Source organism: Otolemur garnettii, unplaced genomic scaffold (assembly GCF_000181295.1).
Source record: "Otolemur garnettii isolate 467f Iridium unplaced genomic scaffold, OtoGar3 scaffold00128, whole genome shotgun sequence".
Lineage (NCBI taxonomy): Eukaryota > Metazoa > Chordata > Mammalia > Primates > Galagidae > Otolemur > Otolemur garnettii.
Genome location: NW_003852523.1, coordinates 5,597,223 through 5,607,687, shown reverse-complemented (window position 1 = coordinate 5,607,687; position 10,465 = coordinate 5,597,223). Strand labels below are relative to the sequence as shown.

General features: G+C 51.4%; 1 protein-coding gene across 1 annotated transcript in view; it reads right to left on the bottom strand.

Moving 5' to 3' along the window:
• Positions 1 to 10,465, bottom strand: part of PCNT (pericentrin) — a 133,034-nt gene that overhangs the window by 93,449 nt on the left and 29,120 nt on the right. The window contains 5 exon segments of the mRNA XM_023518087.1: positions 954 to 1,171; positions 2,274 to 2,379; positions 6,228 to 6,315; positions 6,712 to 6,955; positions 8,558 to 8,669. Coding sequence (XP_023373855.1) covers positions 954 to 1,171; positions 2,274 to 2,379; positions 6,228 to 6,315; positions 6,712 to 6,955; positions 8,558 to 8,669 — 768 coding nt within the window.

The window sequence follows — 10,465 nt, the reverse complement described above, 5'->3', positions numbered from 1 at the left end:
ACTACTTGGGAAGCTGAGGCAAGAGAATCACTTAAGGCCAAGTGTTTGAGGTTGCTATAAGCTGTGATGCCACGGCACTCTACCGAGGGCAACACAGTGAGACTCTGTCTCAAAAAAAAAGCCTCACATGTGGCAGGAGGCCCATAGCTCAGTACTTAGGGCACCAGTCACATGCTCCACATGCTCCAGGGCTAGTGGGTTCAAACCTGGCCCAGGCCAGCTAAACAAACAAACAAAAAAAATAGCTGGGCGTTGTGGCGGGCACCTGTAGTCCCAGCAACTAGAGAGCTGAGGCAAGAGAATCATTTGAGCCCAAGAGTTGAGGGTGCTGTGAGCTGTGAGGCTATGGTACTCTACCGAGGGTGACAAACTGAGACTATCTCAATAAAAAGTAAATAAAAACTCACATGTGATCAAACTTGCAGGTGATAATAGCTTCCTATTAAACTGTTTTGATGGACGAAGAAAATCCAAAGGACATTCACAGGGAAGTGCAAGAGGGTGAAAGGAGCAGTAAACAGAATACAAAGGATCACCCGCTCTAAGCATGAGATGTTGAGGCATGAAAACCCAAGCCCACGCTGCTTCTACCACACCAATGCTGCAGCAAGGCCCAGGCAACTGTGCCATGATCTATGTTTTATCATTCTGTCAACATTTACAATGGCATGGCAGTGACTTTGTTACCTTCTCAAAAATGGCTACATAGGGGTCAGGGCCTGCATTTTTCACGGATGTAAAATGGAGTCATGTGGAAGAGCCCAGGGAAGCTGGGCCTGACCTAAGACCCCCAGATGAATGACATCAGAAGGTGGCTGCAGGCAGGCAGCAACCGCCATCTGGTGCCTCCTCCTGGCAGCTCCTGAGGTGATCTGAGTCAGGCCTTGGCTCTGGCTCCATGCGGTACCTGCCCTGTTCCTCTTGGTGGGGGAGGGGAGGAGGCATAAGCTCACCTGCTCCAGATCCTCCTTCGCACGAATTTCATGCTGCAATTTCTCATATAAGTTTCTTTTTTCTATGTTTAAGAGTTTAATCTCTTCTTTGAGCTCAGTCTGAAGTAGTGAAAGTTCAACTTTGTGCTCAGTTTCCAAACCCAAGTCTCTTGTAGCCACCTCCCAGTCAGCCTCCTCAGCTGCATCCTGAGCACCAGGGAGACGCAGCACGGCCAGAGCTACAGGGTGGGGAGGAACAGTCAGACTCCAGGGCCACCCACCCCAACTCTGAACACACTGGAGAGGATGCTCTGAGCTTCAGGAGCCCGGTGCTGACTCAGCAACAGGGCAGGTGCCATTCACAAAAAGGGCCCCTTTGGAAGGCATGTCCATTGTTGCCCTAGCCCCATCTCCAGGCTACAGGAGGCCCTCAGGTGAGCACAGCAGCCACTGCTCTCTCACAGCAGTGACCCTGAGCCAGCTGCCTGAGCAGACCCACCTGCCTATCACCCGACACGTGTCTCAGGGTCTGCAAGGTGATCTTGCAAAGCCCAGCAAAAGGCCAGGTACTGGAGGGCTATTGTCCCAGCACCCATGCTGGTTCTGCAGGCCCAGCACACCCCCTATCGCCAGCCTGTGTCCTCTTCATAAGAGCAGTGAGGGCGAAGGTGCCCAGCAGGCAGGGACCTGACACTAAGCACAACCCTCAGTACAGCAGGATGACTGGCGGACAAGCCCCTAGCACCACTGTGCACAGTTCCTTGGATCTAGGCGGGTTCATGCTGTGCTGGTGCCACAGTACCCGGGTGTGGAGCCTGATCTGCCATACCCTCAGGGCCCTCCTCTGGTGGCTGGCCTGCACTGTGGGGGTCTGAGTCTGGGTTACTATATAGCGCCACTGAGACATGCTGCTGGGATGACTGTGCTTCTCCATCCTGCCACTGTCCTGCCCCTGCCACACCCCTGCCACCCTAGAGCTCTGCCTGGATGTCCCATGGCCACAGACCTCAGACCAGGTGACCAGCCAGGCCAGGCCTAACTGTCTGCCCACCCTAGGTCTGCAGGATCCCCCAGGGCATGACCACCCTCCCAAAGGAGAGTGGTCACTGGCACCCAGCCATCCCATGAGAGGCGCAGAGAAGCCTCCCAGAGAAGCCACCCAGGCGGCAGCCTGCCAGGTACCATACCAGGAGCTGGAGGCCGGGAACGAAGGCCCCATACCCTGAGCACCTTCACTGTCCAGCTCCAGCTCCTCATATAAGAGGCAGGTTCCACCAAGGATCCCACCCCCACAAAATTCCCACAGGGTCAAAGAGCCAGCAGCTAATGAGAGGCTCCTACCTTGTCCTTGTTCTTCCAAGAGCTCCCAGGTATGGCAGGACTGTAATGCTTCTAATTCATGCCTGTGGTTTTCTCCTAACTCTACTGGAGGACAGGCCAGGCTCTCCTATGGAGCAATCACAGAGGACAGAGGACAGAGGACAAGTCCAGTTACTTGGCTGCAGGTATTAGAGAACATACACACATCCCACAGAAACCATGGTAGCCACAGGCACAGGACAGGCTCCGTGTGCCACCCCCTGCCAGGGGCCCTCAGTTGCTGCAGGGCCCCAGCTGCTGCATTCTCAGTAATGAACAATTAGGGACGTGCTCCCTAGGTGCCCGAGTCTTTCTGCTCCCCTTAATATGCAGCCAGCAAATCCATCATTCTCCAAACCCACAAAGGAGTCGTGTGACCTGCACTTCATGCTTCTAATGAGCTGAGTTATCTTCTCAATCAAGGCTTTAACTCTCTTTTTTTTTTGAAACAGAGTCTCATTATATCACTCTCGGTAGAGTATTGTGGCATCACAGCTCACAGCAACCTCAAACTCTTGGGCTTAAGTGATTCTCTTGCCTCAGCCTCCCAAGTAGCTGGGACTATAGGTGCCTGCCGTAATGCCTGGCTATTTTTGTTGTTGTTGTTACTGTTGTTGTCATTGTTGTTTGGCAGGCCCAGGCCAGGTTCCAACCCACCAGCCCTGGTATATGTGGCCGGCACCCTAGCCACTGAACTACAGGTACCAAGCCTAATTTTCATTTCTTACAGAACTAGACACCTCAACAGATGAGACAGTCTCAAGCCCTGGGACACCAAGTGCATAAAGGATTGCTGAGTACTGAGCACGGGGAGCAGGATGGACAGGACCAACAAGCAGGGCACAGAGGCCCCATGGCAGGGCCAGAAACAAGACTGAACCGCTGGGCCATGAGGATTGATGGTCAGCAAGGTCATTAGCAATCCAAGAGATCCCAACTAAAGCCAGTCACAGCCTGCCAGTCAAACGAGGAGACTCAGCTCGGAAAGCCCTGCATGGGAGTAGCAGCCAGGACAATTTGGAGGAGGGCAGTTTGTCCTATCATTATTTTAAATCCACACAGAGTTTTGGTTCAACATACACATAGTCCATCATTTTTATCTCCTCACCCTTCAGAAATACCACTAAAATAATAGGTAAAAAAAATAATTTATATACCCAGTAGGAAAAGAAATAGAGAAAGAGGCAATCCACAAACAACGTCACCAACCATGGGAAGACAAAAGGCACAGGGTGTCACAGCCTCAGGCTCACATGGCAGGGCATGTACTCCATGGATATCCAGGCCAGGAACAGGGAGATGGATGCCATGCTCGCCCTAGACTGACCGGTACTACAGAGAAGACATTGGGGACCCCCCTGCCATTCCTCCTCAAGCACCTGACACCAAAGACTCCAAAAGGCTGAGAAACTGCCACCAGAGAGGACAACGTCCCTGGAGAGAGGTGATGCCACCCAGGGATAGCTCTGTGTTTAGTGCAAAGTCCCTGAGGCCACAGGGGCTCACACCTCCTACAATACCAAACATGGCCCCTGATAGAAAACAAGAAATCTCAGAAATAGGAACCACTGTCTGCAGAGCTGAGCACAAGCACCATGCCCACAAGAAAGTACAGGTCAGCACAAGGGCAGGACGAAACAAATGAGAAATTCAACTGGAAAAATTAGAAGAAATAGAGAAAACCAGCCACTCAGAAAATAGAACCAAAATAGATATGAGATGAGAGATAAAAATTTAAGAAAATCAGTGGCTTCATTGTGAAGGTCTCATGTGAGTCTCACAGGAGTTGCAAAGGGAGGACAAAGAGTGTAAAGAAAAATCGTCACACAAAAAAACACAACATAGGTTCAGCACCTGTAGCTTAGTGAGGAGACTACCAGCCACATACACCGAGGCTGGCAGGTTTAAGCCCAGCCTGGGCTTGCTAAACAACAATGACAACTGCAACCAAAAAATAACTGGGTGTTGTGGTGGGCCCCTGTAGTCCCAGCTACTCGGAAGGCTAAGGTAACAGAATTGTTTAAGTCCAAGAGCTTGAGGTTGCTGTGAATGAACTGTGATGCCACGATATTCTACCGAAGGCGACATAGTGAGACTCTGTCTCAAAAACAAAAACAAACAAACAAAACACAACATATTTCCCAGAAGTGAAGCCACAGTGTGAGAGCCCAAGGCCCTGCCCTGTGTCCAGCGTGAAAAGCAACACTGACTAGGGAGGGAGGCAGGGCTGACCCCACTGTGGAAAGAGCAGGATGGGGCTTGGGGGGTGCACTCCAGCAGCACTGGGACAAGTGACAGAAGTGACAGAAGAGCCCTTCCAGGGGAGTGAAGCCAGCTCAGATACAAGAGGATGCACAGGCCCTCAGTCTCCTCCCACCTGCAGCTAATGGGACTTTTGCTCAGCAGGCACAAGAAGAAGGGACTCTGTGAATAAGAGTGCAGGACATCCCAGGACCACTGTGAACCGGAGGCCCCAAGGGCAGACATGGCCATGGGGAGCAGCAGATCACATGTGGGCTAGGAAGTGCCTAGAGGGCCAGAGGCAAGTGGGGCTGTGCTGTGGTGCCAACATCACACAGACCATGAGTGCTAGTGGGCAAGACGCAGCATCAGGGCAGGACAGCAACTCATGCCTATCCTGAGTCAAGGGTCACCCAGCTCACAAGGAGCTGGAGACCCCCAGAATGGGCTGAACAATGTGCCCAAAACCTATGTGTTGAAACTCTAACCCCCACGACCTCAGAAAGTGACTGTATTTGGAGACAAGGCCCTTAAAGAGACAATTAAGGTCAAATGAGGTCATCGGGGTGGTATCCCTGGAAGAGGAGACACACACAAAAGGACAACCTGTGGGGATGCAGAGCAGGTAACCTCTACACACCCAGGGGGAGGCCAGAGAGGCCTGGCCCACCTCTGCCACATCTGGCCTGGGGCTTCCTAGCTCCAGGGCTGGGAGAGAAGCAATGTCTGTGTTTTGAGCTGCCTGCTATGTAGAGCCTGGTGACAGCCACCTGCTCTTGAGACACAACCTAAACAACCAAGAATAGCAGAATCTCAACACTTCATGAGTAGGCACTCAATGAGGCCACGAGCACCTTCTCTAAGGGCCGCGAAGTCTGGGACAGAAACCACTGCTCCAAGGGGTCACCACCAGGTGGCCTCCAGCACCAGCTAAACAGCAGATGCTCACAGGCATCCTGGTGCCACACCAGCAGACAAACCCAGAGCATCCCATCATCCATCCAGAAGCACTGTTAGGACTGTTAGGACAGTGCTGCTCCACAGGGGTTAAAAATGACAGAAACTGATTGCATGAAAACCAAGTAAAGCCAGTGAAAAGGTGTTTAGGGCTCAGTGCCTGTAGTTCAAGTGGCTAAGGCACTAGCCACATATACCAGAGCTGGCAGGTTCAAATGCAGCCCGGGCCTGCCAAACAACAATGACAACTACAACCAAAAAAAATAGCCAGGCATTGTGCTGGGCACCTGTAGTTGGGAGGCTGAGGCAAGAGAATCGCTTAAGCCCAGGAACTGGAGATTGCTGTGAGTTGTGATGCCATGGCACTTTACCCAGGGCGACAGCTTGAAGCTCCGTCTAAAAAAAAAAAAAAGAAAGAAAAAGAAAAGAAAAAAATAGTTTAAAAGTACATAAAGAGCCTGGGAGTGGTGAGCACTCGGGCCCCCAGAGCCCAGGAGTTCCAGGCTGTGGTAAGTTGTGATAACCCCACTGCACTCCAGCCCAGGTGACAGAGTGAGACCCTGTCTCAAAACAAAGACAGAAAGTGCAGGAAGAGAGGACCACAGTGTGGTGCAGGGTCTCCGCTGAGTGGCCTCCCCTGCATGAGGTGTCAGGGAGGCGAGAGATACCACACAGCACAGACACCCCGTATACAAACTCCAGTCATAGGACTCACCCCTTCCAGGGATTGGTCTATACCTTATGCTGTTCAGGCTGAAGGACAAGCTGGTCATGGCAGCCTATTTTTTCTCTTTCAGGTGTTTCTTCTGAACATGTGCAGGATGCACTGAGAGAGAAAATAAGTTTCATAACATCCACATCCCCCTCATCTGCCCGGGCTCTGTTATGTCCTGGAACTAACTGTGCCCTTTTCTCACTTCTAAGGCAAGGACAGGTGACACCCCCTCTGTGCTCAGATCAGCCAGAGTCACAGCAAGGGGTGGGAATGAGACCCTAACAAGAGGGTGGCCACATCTCATCCATTCAGCAGAGACCTGCAGGTCAGGGACCCAGGACCATGTGCTAGTGTCATCTTGTCTTGAGTCCTAACCATGACATGTGCTTCTAAAACCAAGTGCTTTTGGTCTCCATTAGCATGAAATGACCAAAAAAACTACACCTCAATTCAGCACAAAGATCCTACGTTTTAGGAACACATTTAAAATGAAAATGCTTTATTAACCTGATTTCTACAGCCTCCAGAAAAGAATCTTCCTTCATGTCCTGCAACCGTTGCTGTAACAGAATCAGGTCTTCTCGGTAGCTTTTCTCGGCATCCCTTAATTTTTCTTCAAAATACACTCTCAGCTGCTCCAGGTCAGACTCATGCTGGGCTCGTTCTTGCTGCTGCTGCTGCTCCAAGTCTTGCTTCAGGAGCTCCAGCTCCCCAATGCGGGACGCTCGTGCCTGGAGCTGCTCCTGAAACTCTGCCATAAGACAACACCACACAACTGTCTTACAGTAAGACACCGACAATCAGGAGACAGCAAGGACCACGTGGAGGGGCCGGAGTCCTGGGAAGGGCTAAACACTCAGAGGTGTGACGAGAGACCACTCAGAGCGGAATGTGTCCCTGGCAGTGCTGTGGGCCCAAGGCAGGGTGGGAGCAGCCCTGCACATGGAAGGAGGTGGGTGGGCTCTCGGGTCTACAGCCAGCAAGGCCACAGACGCCAGCCCTACACCCTTGACACATGGGTTCTACCAGGACCTGACTAAGAGTGGGCAGACACAGGTCAGGACACAGCCCACACCAGGACTTCAGCTGTGGTAGGTCCTGGGTGGGAAACCCAGCCACACAACCTCAGACTTCCTTTGAGCTGCTCAATGTGAGTTGTTTGTGGCCACCAGGTTTGTGACAGTTAGACTAAAACAGACCATAAGGGAGAGTGTCTTCATTGCCACTGTAGCTATTCTGTGGCAATAAAATGCTCATGATGCTGGCCATCCCCCAGAGATTTCATACCAAAGTCCTGTAGATGGGCCCCCAGATGCAGGATAGACCTGCAACGCCCACATGCAGAACTAGAGCCTGTGTTCAAGCAGCTACCTAGGGCCACCAGCTCCCTCCTCCAGCTCCCAGCGTGGGTCCTGAGCAAAAGGTAAACTGGCAGCCACCCCCCACCCTGCTACTGGACCAACGCTCAGGGCTGGACACAGAACCCGGCCTTATCTGCCCCCAGGTAACGGACAGCCATTCCCCAACAGCCTTATTTTTAGATTTTTGGTCCTTTCTCATAAGAACCAAATCTTTCCTCCAAATCACATTTATCCACAGGGGCAATTGGGGAGGGTGGGGTGTCTGGGGCTATGTCTGGGCTGGGCACAGTGGCTCATGCCTATAATCCAAACACTCTGGGAAGCTGAGGTGAGTGGATCGCCTAAGCTCAGGAGTTCAAGACCAGCCTGAGCAAAAACAAGATCCTGTCTCTACTAAAAATAGAAAAACCATCTGTGCATTGTAGTGGGCACCTATAGTCCCAGCTACTTGGGAGGCTGAGGCAGGAGGATCACATGAGCCCAAGATTTTGAAGTTGCTGTGAGCTATAACACCATGGGCAACAGAGTGAGACTCTGTCCCACAAAAATAAATAAATAAAAGGCTCTGTCTATAGATATTTGCCTCTATCTACTGTGGCCCTGGACACTGATAGCCTGACTGAGCCTGATCACCACATGCTTCCAGGCACAAGAGGCTCTGCCTGCCCTGAAGCAGCCTGTCCTCAGTGCCAAGCACAGGCCTGACATAAAACAACTAGGCCAGGGATTTGGGGTCTTCCAAGAGCCCAGTGGCATGCAGGGCCTGGAGCACAGCTCCAATGGCATAGGTGGGGCTGGGGCGATAGGAGCACAGTATAGTTACAGCCACTGAGGGGTAAGTGGCAGTACATGACAAGGCACTGTGCTGTGACCCAAAATACCAGCTGAGGCCACATTTCTACAATTGTTAAATTCTGGTTTGGGGTTTTAACAATTAAAAACATACAACTTCAGCTTTTGAGGGTTTGAATTGTCCATGTGAAATTCCTCACCATTCAGCTCCTGTCTGTTGGCTCTTGCAGAATCAAGTTGGGCCCACAGGTGCCTGATTTCTTCTTGAGACTGCGCCTTCAGATCCTCATATGATGCTTGAAGAGTCTCTAACTAGGAAAAGTAATGTCTGCATGAAGACCTGGGGAGACAAGCCCCTCCCCACTGGCAGTGGCAGGTGTGCTTCTGCAGTATTAGTCCTGTTACCTGCAAACACCTCAGGGTGAGACTCACATCCCTGCAAGCTCACAGAAGACCAGCAACAGTCTGATTGGAACAGCTCTGCTCCTACAGGCAGCTGCCCCACCAGGGTGCACTCTAAGTATGACGGCAACTTCTGGGAGGGCGAGCGCTAGGCAGCTCGGGCCTCAGGGGGCTGAGCATAGCCAGATGGTGTTCCCATGTGGCCACCTGCAGGCCCACAGTCTGTGGCTGTGTCTGTCCCCACTACCTGGAGCAGCACAGGGTCACATGTGCACACACCGAGTGATCTCAGGGACAGTCAGGACTATGCTCACATCCTACCTACACACAGCTCTGAGGTGGGCTTGCAAAGCAGCTCTAGGCCTCAGGACACATCACTCACAAGATGGGGAGTTCTCATTTTTACTGTTTTTGCACTGAAGCAGGTTACTTCTTAAAACTTCACATATTTATTAGCTTTTTAAAGACAAGGTGTCACTCTGCCACCCAAACTAGAGTGCCATGATTTTTTTTTTTTTAGACAGAGTAGAGTGGTAGAATGCAGTGGCGTCATAGCTCACAGCAACCTCAAACTCCTAGGTTGAGGCAATTCTCTGGCCTCAGCCTCACAAGTAGCTGGCGCCTGCCACAACACTCAGCTATTTTTAGAGACATGGTCTCACTCTGACTCAGGCTGATCTCAAACCTGTGAGCTTAGGCAATCCACCCACTGGCCTCCCAAGTGCTAGGATTACAGGCGTGAGACACCACACCCAGCCCTGCCATGGTATCTTTATAGCCCACAGCAACCACAAACTCCTGGGCTCAAGTAATCCTCCCACCTCTGCCTCCCCAGTGCTGGGATTACAGGTGTGAAACACCGCATGCAGCCACCTCAAACACTTGGATCCGAAATGTTTCTCTATCGCATCACCAGGAAGTTAAAGACCAACACAGCACAACGTGAAGAGATGGGCCCTGACGAATGACTAACTCTCAGACATCAGAAACCATGGTGAATACACTTGCCACAAAGATGTGCCCAGGACTAAGGCCAAGGTTGGACCCTAGGGCAGACTGAACTGGCTTCTCCCCAGTGTCTACCCACACTGCCCCTGGCCCTCCAGGGTGGTTCTGACATTTCCCAGTCTTGCCAACGTGACTGGTCAAAATACCTACAGAAGAACAAAAAAAAAAATCTAATTCATTTTCCCAGGTGTCCTCATCAGACCTCAGCAGGGCTGACCTGCTCGTTCCTTTTAGGAATACTGTCTCTGTAGGTCTCCTGCTGAGGCCCCAGCCTTGCTCCCTGCACACGTTTATTCCCACTGAACAGGGGTGCACGGCCAGGAGACACGGGTCCTAAAGCCCGTGGCCACCAAATTCTAATCCCAGCTTCCATGTAGTTGTCTTCTTTAATTTCATAAACTAATCCTTGGGACACTACACTTGGTTCTTAGGTTTGTCAGTAAAAACACTTGAGGCCTCTAGGCAGGATTTGGCCGTGTCTCCTACATTTTGGTCTGTGTAGTATTTCATGAGAAAACCATCTCAAATACCTCATAGTAGAAATGTGGTTAACTTCTCTCAGGAATTTCTTGTTTATTTAATTGGTTAGAAAATGTGGCCTTGGCTCGGCGGCTATAGCTCAACCAGCTAAGGCGCCAGCCATGTACACCTAAGGTGGCGGGTTTGAATCCCCAGCCCGGACCCGCCAAACAACAATG